Here is a 21,383-nt window from a genome sequence, read left to right as displayed (position 1 = left end):
ACAATTTCCAACTGTTGGAAGAACTTGAAGAAGGCCAGAAGGGAGTAGAAGATGGCACAGGTACCGTTAGCTTGGGGTGTAGAAGATGATGAAGACATGGCACAGGATGGGCAGGGATAATAATTGGATCTCCAGGAACAATTGATAAAAAAGGAATATTCAGCCTTAAAATAGAATGTGGACCTAAATCTCCAGAAGCACCTCACCCCCCTTGTAAGATGTGTAACAGAAATTCGTATGAACAGAGCTGATAGTTGTAATGGAGTGGTGGACACATCAGTGCTAGCAAAATGGCAGAATGCATAGAGCATCAAAGTTGCCCTGCAAGAGCTTGGGTGCCTCATGACGTCTGAAGAAAATATGAAACTCCTTCAGCTGCCCAAAGGCCAGTGTTGCAGCAGTTAATCGAAAAGGAGAACCACAGGCTCTCCCCGGCCCCCATTCGATTTAAGCAGCCCTCATTTTCCACAGTAGTAAATTTTCTAGATAAGTCTTATAGACCTCCAAGTACTGGAAAGGAAGCTTCCAAAGGCAATTTATCTTAAGATAATACTGTAAATGATACCAATTTTTTTGTCCATTTGAAATATGTAAGTTGTGCTATAAGAAATCGCCCTCTCAAGTCTAACCACTGTGCCCGAAGTGGAACTTCTGGGATTTAGAAAGTTTATTCACATTGGATCCCATCTTAATCCACAGGGCACGTTGAACCCACGTGAAAGACGCGTCACGGTCACCTTGCTGCTGGTTACAGGGCCTGGGGTCTCGGCCTTCTCCCGCTCCCTCCCTGCCCCCTACCCTGCACAGCTCTCCAGCTTGGGGAGGCTTTGTGAGACTAGATGTGAGGGTTCCAGGTCTCAGCCTGTGGGATGAGCGCTGGGGGTGTACAGCTGCCTCATCGGCAGCCCCGGTCTCTAAGTGCTGTCCCCTTTCTAGGTGGCCGTCCTCCTCAAGCCCCTCCACTGCCGCCCCAGCCGACGGACAGGGTGTGAACCCCCTGCCCCCGCTGGCATCGGCCTTCAGTGAGGAATCCTTTCAGTGCGTTCCACGTGTCATCCTTGCCCCCCCCCACCCAGGGGTGCTGCCTCGTCCTTCTTCCTCCTGAAGTCCCTTCCGCACCATCCCACCCACCCCTTTCCATCACACGTCCTTGCTGTGGTCAGAAGCCATCGGGCAGGTTGGGAAACTCATCCGACCTCCCTCGATGAGTTTTGGAACCACATTTCTCCACTCTCCACCAGCCCAGGAAGTCCCCTGCTGTCGTTGTCAGCTGATGCATTTTGTGTGTGTGTGTTTTTTAGCTCAGGTTTACTACGGTGAAAAGAACAGTCGCCAGGGTTCCTCGCCAGGTCTCGGAGTTCTTGGGGTTCACCCTGGAGAAGGGCCACAGGCAGACACACTTGTACTTTTTTAAAGGAGTCTTAAGCAGACAGGGCTCTCGCGGGTCATCCTTGCTGTCTGGGTCTGGTTGGAATCTGACAACTGAAATGAAAAGAACCTTGACTTGGGCGCGTACTTTGGTTTTGGTGCCGCGGCCTCTCGAGCCTCTGCGTGTGCGGTGGGTTCCTGCAATTGGCGGGCTTGGCTTTCAATTGCTGGGTTTCCCCATTTCTGTTCAGGACCCCTAAATGCTAGAATGTGGGTGCCAACCGAAATACAAGCAAGTCGTCACATTCTAAAGTTTTTTGTTTTTTTTTTTAATTTAATATTTGTGTAAAACCACCTTCGAAGTGGTGACTGTCAAGTCTTGAAAAGCAATGGATGTTTCCATTAATCTTTTTCTGGGAAAAACCTTAGTTCTGAGGATTTAACATCCTGTATGTTACAGTATCCCATAAGCAGCCTTTTAATTGTCAGGACATTGCCTGCTTTTAACATAATTTAGAAAGTATGTATTAATGTTCAATAAAAAAGAGAACCTATACCAGATCATAAACTCTAGTTAATTGTGTGCATGCTGAAGTGGGTATGGGTGAAGGGAGCTTAAGTCTGCAGCATATTTGAAATGCATAAAAAAAGAGATGGATGGGTATGTAATTAAGCATGTAGAGCAGCCTGTTACAATTAGAGCATGGGGGTATGTGTAAATTCTTGTCCCCTCTGCAATTCCTTCAACTTTTTATATATGTTTAAAATTTTGCAATAAAAAAGGTTGGGGGGGGTCAAAACAGTTGTTAACCCTACTTAAAATACATTGTATCTTTGCATTCAGAAGGGTCCAGATTAAACTCACTTTAATGTGAAGTATTCCTTACATCTAGAGTCATAGGAGGTACCGGAATTGAACCCAGGACCTCATACATGCGAAGCAATCAGTCAATAACTGAGCTATACCTGCTCTGTGGCCACAGTTTTTTAAATGGGGCTTTGCAGAATTAAAAGGCATATATGATTCTTTGAAGAATTTTGGTTTTTTGTAGGAAGGAGTTGAAAGAAGTACTTTGACTTCCTTCCTATTACTAAATCACAGCAGATTACCAATTCAAAATCAATTGGTGTTCTCTGCTAAACTCTAATTAACACTTAAACATTATTAGTCACAGACATGAGATCTTGATCAGAGATGACCTCAGGTATTCTAAATGTAAATAAAACTAGACTTAGGTCCCTTTTAATTACCTAAGATGCTGTGAATAATTACAGTGACCATTGATAAGCTTAATTCCTTATTGAAGAGAAAGAAAACTTTGGAAAAGTTTCTCTATACCATGTACTTAACTGTTCAGTAACCATGATCTATAGAAAAGATAGAGAACTATATAATTTCATATATAGTATAGATTATATGTAAGTATGCAATATATAATTGTATGTATTCCACATAATAGTCTATAGAATTATATATGTAGGATTATATGTTATTCCGCTTCCATTTGTGCCCTTGAATTCATCGTGTATTTCATAATACAACTTAAATGGCTCATACTGCTATCATATCACAAAAGGCAGAATTTTCCCAAAAGAATCTTCTCTATTAGAAACATAGGTTTCTGGGTGGTAAGCCTGCTTACATAATCATAACAATTGATGGGCGATGGGGAGAGCATTACAATGACTTAATGCACAAAGCCGCACAGAAGACCAGGTGGAAATCTGTTTGTCATCTCATCCTTCTTCCTAATTGCATCACAATACATTGTTATAATTCAACGTGTGTGTCACTGTCACCACTTCCGGAGGCTCGGCTTGGAAGGGGCCACTGCCACTGGCTCATCATTAACAGAGCTGGGAGGAGAGATAATTTTCTCAGGTTCCAACCAAAACATCTTCTCCCCCATTTTAAGAAGAAAATGTCTTTTTTTATGGAGATTGTTGTAAGGATCATTATTTCTAGATATGGGAAAACAGCTTCAAATGTGATAGATAAGTGCATTTTTCTTGAAAGTTAAAAGATACCTGAAGGAGAATGTGCTTGCGACAAATGGGAAGATTAGAGAAGTGCCTAAACTCTTTTTTCTGTTAGCATGCACATCTTAAAATGGGAAACAAATTAGATGGGCTAAATTTGGTTAAGCAAATGTTAATCAAAGTGTATTAATTTTTATTAAGGAAACCAGTTCTTCTATGTAACTCTGTCTCAATTTCCTGACTTCATAACGTCCTCTTGGCTTTTATGTCATATATTTGCCCATATTTAGAGCCCACATCCTCTCCTAATCCTTGTTTATCTTGAACCCTTCATCTGTTTTTCTTTAAAATTTTGTGCAATTTCCTTAGCTTGAATAATTATGATCAGTTTTGTACTCATCATTTTTGCATATCTTCTCTTTTTATCTTTCCACGTTTTAAAATCCTTACTGCAGTTATCTTTTTTGCTTTTACTACTTTGTTGTGTTCCATTATATTCCTCTGACTCCCCTCCATGGTGTTGTTTGTTCGTTTGTTTTTGCATTCATCCTGGGTCTTCTGCTGATAAACTGTGTCAGTTTCCTATTTTATAACCTGTAATTTGGCTTTTTAAAAATCATAGATCTAAAATGTATGGCCTGTAGCCCTCCCTGACGGAGGAAGTCTGTTGAGCAGTCTCCATGCAGATTAAAGTATTACAGGGCGAGCCTTCACCTTCAGGGGGTGTCACAAACACTTCTGCTCCAGGATCATCAACTTCCTGTGTAAGACAGCTTGATGAGTTGAGAAGAAGTGACAGGTTCATTTTTCCCCTCTTTGTTTAAGCCATTTATCTTTTGGATCCTTGCCTGCCATCTAAATTGTATTGCCAATTTATTGGGATATTCACTTGCCTCGTCTTGAAAGACACTGATTTGCATCCAACTTGAGAATAAGTGAGAGAGAAAGTTAATCACCTTCTGGCCTTTTGAACAGATTTGTATTGGGTTTAATTGTGGCATTTGAAATGCTACCTTGTTTCTTACTGGGATCTCTGTTCTACTCCACTTGACCTTCTGTCATGGTGAGACTGTAACAGTGCCCTCCTCCCTAAAGCTTCGCTCTTTAAAAGGTCTGTAATTTACACTCGTACCTGTCTTCCTGCATTTCAGATTAACCTGGTTCAGCCATGTTAGCGTCTAAACGCCGCTGAGTTGTTTTAATAATTATTTATTTAATTCAGTGGAACACTTAATAATGGATGCTAGCTGGGCATTTAGTGCAAGGATGCTTCGCTTTCTCAGGGGGCCTCTGTGGACAGACGGCTTATGTGGACAGATGGCGGCCTGTGCGCTTCTCGCACCCCTCTCCCCTTCCACGTGCAAAGGGTGCTAGGAGGCAGTGGGCGCCTTTGTCACTGCTTTTCCCAGACAGAGGCGCACACACACACAGGCAAGCACATGCACACACAGGCACACACACACACTTGCTTGGATGTGTGCATGCACATGCATACTCGCACACACAAGTATGCACACATGGGCATACTTGCACAGTTGTGTGCACACATGTATGCACAGGCACACTTGGGCATACAGTGTACGCACACACGAACATGCTTGCACAGACATGCGCACACATGTACACGCATACACTGGCCCACTTGCACAGACACGCATCCTCTCCCCTTCCTTGCAGGGCACTGAGAGCCGCCTGCTCCACAGGCACAGCACTTATAGCAGGTCGCAGGCTTTGCTACCCGTCTTCATATTTTTTCCTGCTTTAAACGTCTTCTGCATCGGTGGAATATTCCTAATTTCTCAGTAGTTTCCTCTTTATAACCATTTCACCTTTGTGCAACGCATGCTTCTCCTTTAAAGCACTCCAGCCCTTCCCCCGGGCCGCCCCTGCTCTGTGTAACGGGGCTGCTCTGCTGTAACGGGGCGGGGGGGCGAGCGGCAGCTGTCCTGGGCCAGGTTGAATTCTCTCCTAACACACAAGGAGGGGAGTGAGAGGCTTCTGGGCCGAGAATGACGAGCACTGCTGCTTGTGATCTTTGAAAAGTGAAGACTAGGTCAGGGAAAGTTGGAGGAAGTCTGCCGGGTGCTTGGACAGCAGGGGTAGGACACCCTGGCATTCTGGTCCAGGGTGTGGAGCCCACAGCCCCCCCACCCAGCAGGTTTCCTTTCCTAGCTGCTCACGGACTGATGGAAGAATCCACGAGGGCGCGAGCAAGGCCGTCAAATCAGCAAGCAGGTCGCCCTCGACACGCTCGAGGGGCAGCAGCCAGCTGCACGGATCAGACACGCAGTGGCCGGCGGCCTGCCCGCTGGCGTCGGGGCTTGCTTAACTGTGGGTCACTCCTGGCGCTACCAAGATTCTTCTGGGGCTTTTCTGGGTGCTCGCCACCGATGCCGCACCCCTGCATCTTGGTACCCTGAAGGTATCAGTCTCGCGTAACCTTTGCCAAAGGGTGGCACGGGGAGGCGAGGGGCAGACCTGGAGCGCCCCCCACCCTCCTAGAGCATCACTGCTCAGCGTCTCGGTGCCATTTAGTTTGGAAACACTTGGCCACCTCGAGGGTCCAAGCAGGCCTGGTTGGGAGCTGCCAGGCCCATCCCCCGTGGACCTCTGCCTCTCTGGGTATCCTGAGCACATCCATTCCTTTTCCTTCCCTCTTAAACTGGAGAGAAGACAGTGCACAGCCAGCCCCTCCGGCTTGGAACCCACGTAGAGGCACAGGCTCCTTATCTCCAAGGAACTCCGAGTCCAATCACGGTCGAAGGAGAAGGCAGGGACGATTTGAAGGTTTCGATTTGGGAGGCCCCGGGAGCAGACAGGGCACGGCACCACGGTGGTCTTGAGCTGGGGTGGTGGGCTTAGACCGCCAGGCCGGCCGTGGATACGAGAACGCCGTCGAAGGAACAGCGGCCAGGCAGTGATTGGGGGGGGGGTTGTTGGAGCTTTCCAGCGCCTGCCTGGGAACGACCGTCTGGCGGGCGTCCTGCGGTGCAGCGGTCCCCGAGGGATTCTGCGCGGCCGGTTTGAACGCAGCCTGCTCCCCGCTGACGTTGGGAGGGAGGGGGTGCAGCCGCAGGACGCGCCCTGTTGGGGCGGTGCAGAAGCTTCCCGTGTGGAGAAGGGGGTGTTGGCGGTCCTGTGGGAATGGACGTGACCCTTCTGTTCTGACCTTCTGCAGGCTGGGGGGGCCCAGCAGACGTCAGCACCGGCCCCCTGTCCGCAGTGACTGCGGGACTCGGCCGCTCCTGCCGGCAGCTAGGTCGGCTTTGGGGCTGGTTTTTGAGGGTCATTTGTGCTGTGAGGGAGCTTGTAAAGGAGGGGCATGTATCTCCTACAGGGTGATTTGACAGGTCCCTCCCCCCCCCCCCCCCAGGAAGAACTTCAAATCAGCATTGGATACAGGTTTACACAACGTTATAAAGACTGTATTCGCTTCAGCATAGTTTGTAAGTTTTATCTTCTTTGGCTTTTTCACTAAAACGAAAAGTGACATCCAGCTACCGTGGACATGTTAGAAATTTCCCCTCATTCTAAAATCCTAAAATTAATGTCAGCAGCCTTGACTTTGTTCCGTCCTGAAGGTAACTGTTTATTACAGTCGGCATTTAAATCCCCCGATTAATAGGAGCAATTAAACAATAGCTTCATTTCCAGCAAATTAACAACCCTAATAGGTAATTGCGACATAAATGAAGATAAATTTGTTTTAATACAACGAGATAAAGAGACGAGAACTGAATCTCAGGTTAAGAATTCTGACTCCTTTGCTTTAGGAAAAACTGGAAAGCTTCCTTAGAAATTAAAGCGAGTTTGGCTTTTTAACCACGGCTGCCTTTGAGCAGTTTTTTCTTCTTTTTTTAATACAATAGAATATTGTCATATTTTGTGCTAAGATACATGTAAGGTAAGTCATCAAAAGATTCTACCCCCAGAAAAAAAAGTTACTCACCAATACCTTTCTCTTGATGAGTTGCTCGGCGGCTGGGGGCTGGGGGCCACTAATTCTTAGCCAGAGTCTTCCATTAGGTGTCCACTGATGGGAAGCCAAGAGACAAATGCACAGACCAGCATTTCCTTTTTACACATGCCTAAAGTAATTTTATGACCTGTTCAGTTGCAAGAGACCTTTCCTTCCTTTTATTGGTATTTGTTAAATTAGAAAATTATTCTAAAATATATAGTTTGTTTTGCTGAAACATGAAAGATAAAATTGGTATCATTGTGGAGGATGGTTTGGAATGGGCGTGGCAGGATTCCAGGAAACAGTTAAGAGGTTATGGGGAGTGGAGGGGTGGGGGTAAAAGCTGTGAAAGAACAAGGATAATCAATTTCTCCTTGTGGGGTCATCATGCCCATGTGGAGCGCTAATATCTGTTAAAGCACAAGGTCCAGGCTGTAATTCTAAAGAAGAGGAGCACATTCAGATTTTAAGAACCACAACTTAGAATATATAAAATGTCCAAATCTGCTTTGAAAGTTTTTAAACTCTGGAGGTTTCACTAAAACTGTATCACCAAGCTCGAAATCACCTTTTAACAACTCCTTTTGGTGGCTTTCAGTTGTCAAAAGATGTATATTCAGCTTTGAATCCTATATCTGGCCAAAATATTCATCAAGTGTAATGACAGAGTAATAGCATTTTTTTCTTTTAAGTTGTGAGTTTTTAGAATAATCATGCATAAAATACGGGATTCCTATATACTACCCTATTATCCACACCTTGCATTGGTTTGGTAATTTGTTACAACCAATTAAAGTACATTTTTATCATTGTACTATTAACTATAGCCCATGGTTTAACTTAGGGTTTACTGTTCATGTTGTACAGTTCCATGTATTTTTTTTTTAATTTCTTCTAGTAACATATACAATCTAATACTTCCTCCTTTTAACCACAGTCAGATATATTACTCAGTACTGTTAATTATGTTCACAGTGTTGTACTATCATCATCACTGTCCATTGCCAACACTATTCCATCATCTCAAATAGAAACTGTACATTTTAAGCCTTAACTCCCTAGAACAATGGCATTTTTAGACATGGGAGGTCTTAAAAAACATCTCTGTATACCACTCAGGTGGCTGGGGAGCTGGGCTCCTGCGTTCTGACCTTGGCAGCACTTTAATCACTCCCCCTGACACACGCCCACTCCCACTTTAAGGGTCCAGATAGAGATGGCCTCCATCTTCCAGCCCATCACCGGGTGTCTTTACAAAGCACCGTCTGACCTTGTCTCTTGCCCTTGAAACACTTTTGATGGCTCCCTGTTGGGGAAAGTTCATACTTGGCACTCTTCTTTGCATACTGCCTCCTTAAAAATGTGTTTGCAGTGGCCCTGTTCAGCATCACCAGCCCTACCTTCTCATCCCATCCCCGTTAGATTAACGGTTTGTTGATTGACCTGTTCACTCATCACACAGTTGGCGAGTGCCTGTTGAGTATCAGGCACCTGCTGGCCATAGCAAAGTAAATAAAGTATGGAAAAAAGTGGCATTTCCAAAATACTTCGGAGGTCCATGGACTTGGCTCATTGTCTTGGACTGTGAGCTGGCTGTGTCCAGTTGGCAGCACAGCTTGGCAGACTCTACAAATGTTTAGGTGCCCAGAGTCCTCTGTTCACTAATTGTCGTTTGGCCACATGTTGTAGTCAGAAGCACCCAAGGTACTTCCAAGAATGCTCCACTCAGTATGATTGTACTTAGTTTTCTGGTATTAGCTTCCTCTGTGCTCAAAACTTAGATAATATGAAAACATACCCCGGATGTGGACACAGCATTACCAATAATCCAGAATAGAGCCCCTTTAACATTCATTAACTTTGAGGTCTTCATGGGGACAAATTCCACTTCAGATTTCTTTTCATTCCTAACTAACGCAGCCACAAATTCAGAACTCCATAGATAATTTGGTAATTAATTTATCCTTAATTAATAAGGTAGTTTAATGATCACTCTAATTTAAAACTGAGTTGAGACATTAGGGGATCTTTTATTTGTTACAGAGATTTACAGTTCAGGCCAATTTTCATTATTTATAGGAGTTCTCTGAGTAAGCTTCACGTGGTTCTAACAGAAGAGCCCTTCAATGGAAGGTGCAAAAAGTGTGTGTAACCTTTTGGTGGTGCCACCAAAGATAGACCACACCATGACCTCCTACTTCACAAATTGTGTTTAGTCTCATGCCTGATGATTTTTATAAGTGTGCCTCTTAATAAAATATTATTTTATTACCTTTATCATTCATCTTGAATTTTTATCTAACATTGCTTATTCGGAATCCCCTCCCACCCCCCAGTTACTGGCCCAGTGCTCTGCAGCTGTCCCCAGAAGCAGAGGAGGCATCTCCCCAAGGAGTGCTTGATGTACACCAAGTCCCTGCTTAGCACCTACCTGCAGCTCTCCACCGCCAATCAAATCCGTGTGCCTTGGCAAGGGCCACCCTCAGCTTATTGCCTTCATCCCTCCCACTTGCTGTGAGTCTTCTGGTCCATGATGCAGCTCACCTGAGACCTCTGCGCACTCTAGGAGAGACCGTGGGGGCTCATCCACAAGTGCCGAGGTAGCAGAAGTGGATATTGTTGTGGACTTGATGACAGAAAATTGAAAAGCACATCATCCCAAAGTTTGCTGATTAGTTAAATCTCCTAGACTTTGTGGTTAAGTGAATTGAGGGGAAGAGCTGGTGAAGAGACAGCACCAGTTGGGAGCCTGGTCAAATGAGGCCTCTGGTCACATGGGACCTCTGGTGTGAGAAGTTTGGGCTGCAAAATCTGTGCCAGTGAGTAAGAAAAGGGCAGCCTGGGGAGAATGGATTGCCTAGCAGCGCATCTTAGCAGGTGCCTCAATGGTCCTATCTATGTTGGGGGAGTGGAGGGGGCGCTTAATGATCGAGGAAGGAGATCTGGGCTGCTACTAATTTGTAGGCTTATTGTCTTACGAGGCAGGGTGTGCTTCTCCCCTCTGCAGTTCCCCATCCTTGTCTTTGCTGGGCTCATAGTCCTTCCAAAGTCCTTGTTACTTATGGCAGTTTGAGCTTTTTTATCAAGGCTTTGATTCAACCACAGCAGTAGGGCATGACTCGGGGTTGAGTCCCCACCTCATTGGTGGGCTGATGTAAATGGACACGCAGTCCAGAAGACACAAGAAAAGAGAGCGCTCCATAGAAAGGGAAGAGAACGTGGTCATTTCAGTCCTGCCGTGTGATATAAAGGCGAAGGCTCGGTTAAAGCCCTGGGGAGAGACGAGCCATTTGCCTGATAGTTTGCAGCTGAAGAGACCAGCGCAGCTGAGCACCTGAGAAGGCCTGGAAAGAAAGGAGCCCTGTGCCAGCCTAGAGCTGAGATCAGAAGAAGCTGGGCTCACGCAGCCTTAAGAGGGAGGAGGAAGGAGAGACCAGCAGAGATCGCCCGCCATCGTACTTCAGCACGTGGCAGCTGACTTTGGTGAGGAAGTGCCTCTTACGGAACCTTGAGTTGGACTCTTTAGGGCCTTGTAACTGTAAGCTTTTGCCCCAAATAAATACCCTTTGTAAAAGCCAACAGATTTCTGGTACTTTGCTTCAGCACCCCCTTTGGCTGACTAATACATTACTTGATGAATTAAAGCCAATCATTTAAACAAGAAAAGATATTTTGTGGCTTAAGTTTACTAGCATTTGTTCAGCTATTGCAAAAATGTCATAATCTTCATTAAAAAAAACATTTTGGCGCTTCGTTGTGGGTGTCGGTAGTGCCAGATGGTGCCAGGCAGGAAGAATCTAGAGTCCACTAGACGCTTCCTGTAAGTAGAGAGCAGGAGGCCAACAACTTAACATGAATTAGCACGTCTCCAGTTTGGACTCGTTCATCACACCGTCGTGTATTGAGCAATTTCTGTACATCTAGCACTAGGGATTCGGGCCCGGCGTGGGGTGGGGTGGAGGGGGTATTAGGAGTCAGGGCATCAGTGAAATAGGGAGGCAGCCGTGTTAGCACACCCAGCTTCTTAGGGGACTCTAGGTGATTGGAAAAAGAAACTTCCACAGGAGAGGCAGTGCTGGAGGTGGCTTGGATCATGAGAAGGCTCAGCCGAGGGAAAAAGGAGAGGAGGATGTTTGGGCCCCAGTGACGGCTTGTCTAAGGGAGACATGTTGTGGTAACCGTGATTACTTTTGTGGTTTGAGACAGGGAAGGGGAGGGGCAGGGCAGTGAGGCTGGCAAGGTGGGCGCTGGTGGCTGCCCTCACTGGAGTTCTGAACCAACTAAGAAGACTGAACAGCGAGGCCCATGGAAGATGAAATTACTGCTTTTTGAGTATTCAAGCTGTGCTGGAGAATGACGCTTGTCTGAGCTTCCTATTACAAATTCCCATCAATGCAGGCAGCCCCGGAGCCCTTCCCACATCCCTTGATCCACAGGCACCCTGGCTCCCAAAGGGGGAGGGCGTGAAAGGGGCAGCGAGATGCAGGCCTGCTTTCTTATCCTCAGCTCGCCAGTCACACGAGCCCCTCTCCCCTCTAGCGTACAGCGAGTGAGGGGCTGCAAGTTGTAGGGCTTGTGCGAATCCATCTGTATGGAAGCAAGCAGCGGGAGTACACAGCCCACCCTTCAAAAACATGCAGGAGCCCCGTTTTTCTCAGGAATCTTGGCTCTGGATTCTGGATGTTGGATATGGTAAGATCTGACAGGCCTTGGGTGCCTTCATGGTGACTGGTCTGGCAGCTGGGGAAGGATAAGGCTGTGAATGAAACTAGTGACCGTGGAGACGAATTTGATGAATTTAAAAGAAAGTCCAGGGAAGCAGACTTGGCCCAGTGGTTAGGGCGTCCGTCTACCACATGGGAGGTCCACGGTTCAAGCCCCAGGCCTCCTTGACCCGTGTGGAGCTGGCCCACGTGCAGTGCTGATGCGCACAAGGAGTGCCCTGCCATGCAGGGGTGTCCCCCATGTAGGGGAGCCCCACGCACAAGGAGTGTGCCCCGTAAGGAGAGCCGCCCAGCGCGAAAGAAAGTGCAGCCTGCCCAGGAATGGCGCGACCCACAGGGAGAGCTGACACAACAAGATGATGCAACAAAAAGAAGCACAGATTCCTGTGCCGCGGACAAAGAAGAAATGCAGCAAACAGACACAGAGAACAGACAAGTGGGTCCCAGGGGTAGGGGGGAATAAATAAATAAATAATCTTTAAAAAAAAAAGTCCAGAGGAGAATTGACAATTTCTGTCTGGGGAATGGGATGGCAGTTGTACCATTTACAAATCTAGAAAATATAGAAGTGGGTTTGGTGGGTGAAGTGAGGAGGCTCAGACGGGGCATTACAAACTTTGGGGGATCTCAGGTCTCAAAGGGGAAAGACCTATTTGATAATTGGGTGGACAGTAATAAGACGTAGAAAGGATGGGGCAGGGCTATTTCCTATGTAAATTTGGTGCCATGGGCTTGAGCTGTTTCAGGCACTCTCCCTGAAACACTCCCACAAAGGGGATTCCTCGGGAGGCATGCTCAGAGATGCAGGAGAGCTGAAGGAGGAGGCCTGGGAAACGCCAGCATTGACAGCGTTGGCCGAGGAGAAGGACAGAGACCTCAGGCCAGAAGGGAGAAACCAGGAAAGCAGGTTGTCATGGAAGCCCAAGAAGAGAGGGAATTAGTGAGCAGTGTGTCACATGCTGCTCTGAGATCAAATAATTTGCTCCCCAGCCTTCAGGATGGATATGAATGCCCTTAGCAATGCAGGTTCACCGGGACTGAGACAGAAGCCAGGTTGGCTGGGGTGAAGGCAGGGAGAGTCCACCTGCTTTCAGGAAGGCTGACGGTGAAATCAGAGTTTGGCGAGCAGCTTGGGTGAACCTGTGCTGGCCGGGCAATGAGGGGCCAGGGCAAAAGGACACTTGAGCCCTGCTCTGGAAAAAGAATCACCCAGTGGGGGGACGCTGGCAGGAAATGCAGTGCTCCGTTGCACCAAGACAGTACTGTGCAGGTAGCAGCCCAGCACAGCTCCAGAGCCAGGTCGACCGGCCTCGAATCCCTCTTGGGCCACTGGACGCCCCCCTGCCTCATTTTTCTCATCTGTAAACTTGAAGACCTGATGGTTTTCTGAGTTAATAGATGTGAAGCAGAGAACCCTGGCTGGCCCGCTGTTCATTTGTCAGCACAGGGAGGACAGAGCTGCTGGTGCCACTGGCTCCCCATGGCTGGGAGTGTGCAGGGCTGGACTGGTGACTGCCCCCGTGTGACCAAAGGAGTTTGCTCTTCTCATTTAGTGCAAATCATTTAGAAACAAAGTAGAAGTGGACCTGGGGCAGTCACCCAGGATTTTAGGAATTCTTCAAGTACCTGAGTGCCCTTTACCTTCTATCCAGTAGGAAATTAGAAATTCGTAGAGGAAGTACATGTATAATTCACTGTTTTGTTTTTAAGTTCTTAAATTTACTTTAAGCAATTTTATTGAGATATATTCACATACCATACATTCTATCCAAAGTGTACAGTGTTGGCTTTTAGTAGAATCACAGTGTTGTGCATTCATCCACCACAGTCAATTTTAGAACATTTTCATTATTCCAAAAAGAAAACCCCCAATACCCTTAGCAGTCCCCTCCCAATCTCTCTCTTACCCCAGCCCTACATAACTGCTAATCTAATTCTGTCACTATAGATATTTATCTATATTTACATTTTTTTTACAAATGGAATCATACTATAGGACTTTGTGTCTTTTTCTTTTTCTACTTAGCATACTTTTTTTTTAAATCAGGGAAGTTGTACATTTACTTAAAAGGCATGTTGAAAATGCAGCATTCCATATACCCCCCACACTGTTGACACTTAGCATTGGTGTGGAACCTTTGTTAGAGTTGATGAAAGAATATTAAAATAATACTGACTATAGTCCATAGTTGCATTAGGTTTCTTTTTTCCCATACACCACCCTATTACTAACACCTTATAATAGTGACATGCAAATTTCTTTTAAATTGAAGAATGAAAACACATAGGCAGAAGTGTGCACAAGTGCCCACCTTAAGAAACCCCACGCAGTCCTCAGGTCCTCCTGGGGCTGCAGCCCCCCCCCCACACACACACACAAGGACAGGCTCCGGTCTGAGGTCAGACGCCATCGATGGGGTTGGCTTGTATTTGACCGCGATACCGTGGGATGTTTGCAAGGGCTAGTTAAAGACTATCTTGTGTGCGTTACCCCAACAAGATGTTTAAATCGTGGAGGAGATGGCTTCTAGAACAACGCTGAGCCTTCCTGCTGGAACATAAGGAGGGTTATTTAACTGGTTAGTGGCCTTGGTGAGAGTGCAAACGTTCTCACTACGTGCTGACTTCGGCGTAGTCCTGGGGCAGATAGTAAAGGCTGTCACCCCAACCGAGTGGACTTCAGATCTCAGCGGTGAAAGATTCCTGATCCTTTCAAGGAAGCTCAGGTGATTGTGTTTCTGTTTGTTTGGTTTTTTGTTTTTGAATGTATATACCTATATATAAAATATCTAAGACATTCATCTGTTGAATGAGCAAATGGAGATCAAAGCTCAGCCGGTGCAGTCTGGGGTAATAGTGATGTTTTTGGTTTTCCCTCTTTATTTATTTATTTTTTAAATGTTACATTCAAAAAATATAATGGGTTCCCATATACCCCGCCACATCAACAACCTCTTTCATCATTGCGGCACGTTCATTTCATTTGGTGAATACATTTTGGAGCTCTCCTGTACCACATGGGTAGTGGTTTACATTGTAGTTTACACTCTCCCCCAGTCCACCCAGGGGGCCATGGCAGGATATGAAAGGCAAAACAGCAAAAACAAAGCTTTATAATATTTTTTGTTTTTTAATACCCCAATTTATTTTTCCTTCATTTTAGTTTTTCTAAATTAGTATGTATTCTATTTCTAATCTTTAAGCCATCACTCTATTTCAGTTTTCCTGTTAACTGAATTTGGCAATGTATTAGGCTGCATTTTTGAGTCGTCATGTTTTGAACCTGCCGGCTTCTAAGTGTGAGGCGTAATTGATGGCGGTGGTTACAGAAGATCGGGCCTCCCCCCCTTGGCATCCCATTTCCTTTGAGTTGTTTCCGCCCTCACACCCCCTCTCCGCTCTGCCGTCCCAGGCGCCTGTGGATTTGCACACTTTGGCATTAGCGTGGGTCTTCGGTGGCAGTGGTCACTTTGGCTTTTGCACACTTGAGCAGTTCGTTCAGGGAGGGCTCGGGGTGAGACACAGAGGCCGCTCCTCCCAGGCCACAGAGCAGGGACAGAGCAGCGTGCACCACTCGTGGCTGCCGATGTCCAGCGCCCCTGCTGCTCTCCTGCCGCTGCCCTCTCCTCTTCCTCCTCCTCCTCCTTCGCCAAGGGAGCTTTCTCCTGTTTCTACAGTTCTCCTACAGCCCTGAAGCAGGCTCTGCATTTTAGAAGAAAATATTTATAAATCATTTCCTTGCCTTCATTTGTGGGTGGGAGTAGGAAGGACGTGAAAATGATGGGTAGGTGGGGAAATAGGGACAAGTTCTAGGGAAGCAAAAACAGAATGTTACCAGTTCTTACGTGTTGTGATTCCTTTTTTGTAGTAAATGTGGTAGAACAGTCATTAAATGGAAGACTCATGTAACCTTTGTGTTTACCAACCGGCTCACGCTTGGTACAATCCTGTTCCATTGCTGGAAGAGAGAAATTATTGTCAAAACGTTCTCTTTGCTCATGAACTCTCTCTTCCTAGCCTCCAAGTGGGAAGGATGGAACATTGATTTGCATTTGGAGTTTCATCAAATGAGGATTTTAATAACATATTTGATTTGTCTTAGAATGTTTCTCAAATCTCTCCTTAGCTTAGAAAACAGATTTGTATATCTCTACAAGACTCTCAGAGCTTGCTGGTCTGCTGTTTTCTTTTGGCATTTGTGCATTTTCCATGAGTTTAAAGATCAAAGTCCATGTGTTCGTACAGCTGAGTCATAACTCTGAGATTGGGAGGGAAACAAAAATGCAGTATAGTTCATGATCAAAAACACTTTTTGCTATTTAAAATAATACTAATAAAAAGAAGTAGTAGTAAATTGGCAATCCCCTAAGTAATCATGATTTTAAGTTAATTTACTTTCAATCTTTGGGATTACAGTATACCTAAAGGACAAATGTTTCTGCAACTGTTAAAATCTGATCTTGCATTTTATTTTTGAATTCACATAATAAGTTTTAAAATATTCTAATGTATGTCTTCAAAGAGCCCAGATCAATACGCCAATGGTTTTGAAATGACAGAGTGCCACGATATTCCTCTGTAATTTAAACATGATTAGCTGATGAAGGTTATGATCAATACACTACAGGAAGATAAATTAATTGATATCATCCTTTCAGGATGATAAGAGGCCTATTGGAGGTGGGACGTAACTAATGAAGCTGCTTCTTCATGTCTGTGCACCATTTTTTATATATCGCATTTTCACTTAATCATATTTATGTTACCATTCATTTACATGTGAACTGAAAGCTATGGACAAACCAGTTCCTTATTAAAATTGTATTCATTTGGAAAAGAAATGACCTTCCAGCACGATGTGCGCTCCTTCCTCATCCCAGCCTGCTGGCAGGGGGAAGGACGTGGCCCTTGTGTAAGCATCTTTAAAAAACACTGGCTCTCTGGGCCAAGACAAGGATTGAATATTATTGAACTTAATTACAGCCGGTCCCCAAAGACACACATCTATTCAAATAAAAACTGTAGTTATTCTCCTGTAGTGACACCTATTGGTGTAGGAAGAGTTTTCTAATCGTTGACTTCCTTTCCAATTAAATTCAGTATGCTTTATCAGCGAGCCTATTTGCCAGGAGTAGTTATGGCTGGTTGAATTTAGATTCGTATTGATTAAGATAAACTTCCAATGTGTGTAGTAATATATTTAAATAAAAAAAGGTCTTGATATAATTACATGTCCTTGAATATAATTCTGTGCAGTCACTTGTAAAGTTTAGAGTTATTGTTTAGGCAATACAAAAGAAAAGATTTTTGACTTTCAAGGACTGGTTGAATTATTCTGTATTATTTGGGATTATCTCTGCCACAAGTAACTGGACAAAATTATTCCATTAGAACAGCTTAAACAAGACGGATGACTATTTCCATTTCGCGTTCCAGGCTTCCGTGGCGGTCCACGCAGGGCTGTGGATCTTTCTATGGCATCAGAGGGCTGGTTCCTTCGGTCTCGTCTTCCACCACATGTGGCTTCCGTTCCCAAGGCCACCTCATGGTCCAAGAGGGCCAGCAGGGCAGTGGCCAATGTTCGTGCCTTTCAGGCAGTCAGGAAGAAAGACATCAAGAAGGAAGAGGGCAAAGGGCAGGTTTCAGGGAAGGTTCCTAGGGGCCTGGGAAATGTAATGGTTATGCTGGCAGTCACGTGCATAACTGAACATCGAGCCTTCTGTCACCAGAAGCAGGGGAGAGCAGCTTCATCGCCTGTGCTTGACGGCCACCCTCACATCTGTCTCTCTCGCTTTGTGTCCCGCAGTCGCCCAGAAGATTGTCGCCACGAGGAAGAAGCAGCAGCTCTCCATCGGGCCCTGCAAGTCGTTACCCAACTCTCCGAGCCACTCGTCCGTCTGCTCCGCGCAGGTGTCTGCTGTGCATATAAGCCAGGTATGCTCGGTGGGGAGGAGAGGCGAGCGCCCAGGAGAACGAGTGCTTCCCCTTCTTTGCAGCTGTTTCTAAGGTTGATTGTCCCCCCCCCCCCCCCCCCCCCCCCCCGTTTCAACTTTATAAATAACAGCATGCTTGTAATTGACTTCACCTTCCCTTCAGAAACTGCTGTGGCCACGTATTTTTTATGGGGAACATTCCTTAATGTTTCCTTGCGACATGCTGCTTGTGCCGTGAGTCATGCTGGCTCGAGGGGAGTTGTCGTGGAGGGCAGTGTGGGCTACTGCCTCCACTGTGACTCCCATTGCCTTCCTTTGGTCCTGGGCTAGTCTGCCTGTAGGTTAAACAGTTGTGGGTAAAATCTCCGGGCTCATCCCATTTTATGCTTAAATTTGGTGGAAGCATTCAATTATAATTACCATCTCCCTTAGGCCACGTGGAAACTATCTTTCCATAATAACATTTTGCTAAATTATTTACTTGGAAGCAAATGAAATCATTGTTACTCTGAAGAACCCAACCAGAAGCCTATTAAGGAAACCGTTGGCTTCGTTTTGCCTGCACTCTTGTGTTTTGATTAACATTTCTTGGTCAGGTATCATATCGACACACTTTTTTTTTTTTAGGGTGCAGTGAGATGGTTTGATACCTTGCTGTGAGTTTGCCTGGGAAAGTCAGCGAGTTACTGCATGTAAAATTGGGATCTGTAAAGTTACCATCAAGGAAGGCTGTGTCTTCACCCCATATAGCCTTAGTTTTCTGTGAATCTGGAAGTATTTTCCAACAGCATTCAGGTTTTCAAGATGACATCTTCAAAAGTTAGCCGTGGTTGCACCAGGTGAACGGGAGCTCTTCCTGCGTCTGATTTAGAGTAGTGAAGGAATCGGAGAGCAAACCCATTTCGTTTAACCAAGCCCCTCATTTTCCAAAGGAAATAGAAGATAAATACCTTTAGCTCTCAAAAACCTTTTTTAAATTAAATGAATAGTCTTCTCTTTTTAAAAATAACCTTCCTTCGACAAAACAACTCCTCGGGGATGGTTGGCGTGTTCTAGAATGAGAGCGGATGGTTGGAACGTTCTAGAATGAAACTGTGTGCTGGGTTCTGATACGACCGTCGCAGCCCACGAGAACCCACCCAGCCTGCCGCGTGGTGGTCTTCGGTGGGGCTTGCTCCGTTGGTGGCGGTGACACTGCGTAGGGGGTGGCATTAGAGTCCTGGAGGGGACCTTTGGTAAAACCGTGGTTTTTAATCATTACAGACGAGTAATGGAGGCGGGAGTTTAAGTGACTACTCCTCCTCCGTACCGTCGACTCCAAGCACCAGCCAGAAGGAACTTCGAATCGACGTTCCTCCCACCGCCAACACGCCCACTCCCGTCCGTAAGCAGTCCAAGCGCCGCTCCAACCTTTTCACCGTGAGTGCCAACCCCGGAAGGAAGTCTGCCTGTGATAGCGGAGAATTTGAGTTAGAATCAGTCTGGCGGCCAGGTGGTTCCCATTGAAAATAATGAAAATCCCAGTGATTCCTGTGGAAACCTTAAGAAAAGTAGGAGAGGCAAAGGTTTGGATAGTTAGTAAAATGGGAATTTCTCAGTAAGGGGGAAGCACTGATAGGTGAACTCAAATTGAAGAACAGGGCTTCTTACCAAAGATATTTATTATCTTGTGACTTGTCACGTTGGGCACGTGGAGCACAAAGGTGAGGAGAGGACAAGCTTGTCAGAATTCGCAGATGTGTGTGTGTCTAGCCCTTCCGATGAGGCGTATAAGCCGCTACGTCCACGGGACCTGTCTCCTCACACAAGGGTGTGTAAAGTGTGGGGATGGGCAGTGGGAGGGGAGGCAGGTGCGTATCAGGTGTTTTGCCAACCAGAGCCTTCAGTGTCTTGTGGAGGCACATTGACAAAAAGGTTCCCCAGTTGGGGTTGGCTTCGGAATCATCTGTGATCTAGCATTGGACTTAGACTCTGTGGTTGGGGGCTGGGCATGTGTAGTTTTAAAAAGCTCCTAGGGTGATGGGGATGTAGAGAAACCCTGAAGTATAGAGGACACGGAAGTAGACATCGCTAATCGATCACAGACACCGTGGCAGTTGTGTCATTTGACTAAAGTCCTTGGCCTTGGAAAGAGTGCACGGAACTCTTGAGTCTCCGTGCTCACTGCTCAGATCGTCTCAGCTACACTAGTGTACCTGCTTGAAACCAGTGGCTCTCGACTGGGGACGATTTTGTGCCCCAGGAGATAGTTGGCAATTTCTGGAGACCTTTATGGTTGTCACTTCTTGGGGTCGGGGGTGCTACTGTAATCCAATGGGTTGAACTCAGGAATGCTGCTCACCCTCCAACAATGCCCACGACCGCTTCCCCCAACAAAGAATTATCTGGCCCAGGTGTCCATGATGCCCTGTGTCAAGCCATTTGACTTTTTTTTTTTTTTCATTGATTCTTGCTGACTTAGATACAAAGGATTTCATTATCTTCTGTTTTAAACAAAAAGACTATAAAAGGGGGGCTGGAATAATAATCTGATCAGCTGCCCTTGGTTGGAGATGGCATTCTTGATGGTGCACTTGGCTGCCGAGGCCAGTAGGTCCGTCCCTCTTCCTCCATGATTGAGGCTCTTTTCCCCTTGGAGCGTCACGGTCAAGTCTGTTGACCGTCCACTCCCCGCCGTACGACCCTGCCTTTCCATCGCTGATGGCTAGCTCCATGTGGTTCTGGCAGACACTGCTGCTGGAGGGGCAGAGTGACAAGGGGACGGGGTGCAGATCAGACAGGCAGGCTCCAGCTCAGGCCTCGGCCCTCCACGCCTGCTGGGCATTTGACCTCGGGCAAGCTCCGAACCTCTTTGAGCTAGAAACGGTAGCACTTCTGCTGTGGGGTTGTTAGGAAAATCATGTCCTGCGCGTGAGAGTCTTCCGGGGATTGCTTTAATTTTTCTCACTGCCACTCATGTGCTGCGAAAATGATTTCTAGTCATGTTAAACAAAAGTCGTTGTCCGACTGTCGGACAGCTCAGGAGGTAGGTGTTTGGTTTTCTGGAGAATGCAGATGAGCACCTGATGCGCTTAATTTTTACATGCATAAAATGTTTTATTGCGAAACTCCAGAGAATAATAGCAACCACTTAAACAGCCACTTGCTGGCTCTGTCGAATACCCAGGGGTCCTTTTATCCACCCAGGGTGGGGTGAGGGTTTTTGGCGAAGAAGCACGGGCTGTGCACTAACGTGTGACTCAGTGGACTTTAGACTTGGATTGGCCAAGATGCAGCTGGGGGTCCAGAAAAGAGCAGGGTGGGGCGTGAGCAGGTGCATGCTGGGGTAGGGGGAGGAGGCTCAGGGTGGACAAGGAGTTCTTCTTGCATCTTTGCGCCTCTTCTTAGGGTGTGTTGGAAAGGGGGAGCGTCCTATCT

General features: G+C 46.2%; 1 protein-coding gene across 3 annotated transcripts in view; it reads left to right on the top strand.

Annotated features, from left to right (window-relative positions):
• AGAP1 (ArfGAP with GTPase domain, ankyrin repeat and PH domain 1) overlaps positions 1-21,383 on the top strand; it is a 617,334-nt gene that overhangs the window by 274,497 nt on the left and 321,454 nt on the right. For all 3 annotated transcript variants that reach the window (XM_058299852.2, XM_058299856.2, XM_058299853.2), the window contains exons 7-8: positions 17,840-17,967; positions 19,230-19,385. In XM_058299852.2, coding sequence (XP_058155835.1) covers positions 17,840-17,967; positions 19,230-19,385 — 284 coding nt within the window. The remainder of the gene's footprint in view (positions 1-17,839; positions 17,968-19,229; positions 19,386-21,383) is intronic.

Source organism: Dasypus novemcinctus, chromosome 7 (assembly GCF_030445035.2).
Source record: "Dasypus novemcinctus isolate mDasNov1 chromosome 7, mDasNov1.1.hap2, whole genome shotgun sequence".
Lineage (NCBI taxonomy): Eukaryota > Metazoa > Chordata > Mammalia > Cingulata > Dasypodidae > Dasypus > Dasypus novemcinctus.
This window is presented reverse-complemented; position numbering and strand designations above follow the sequence as displayed.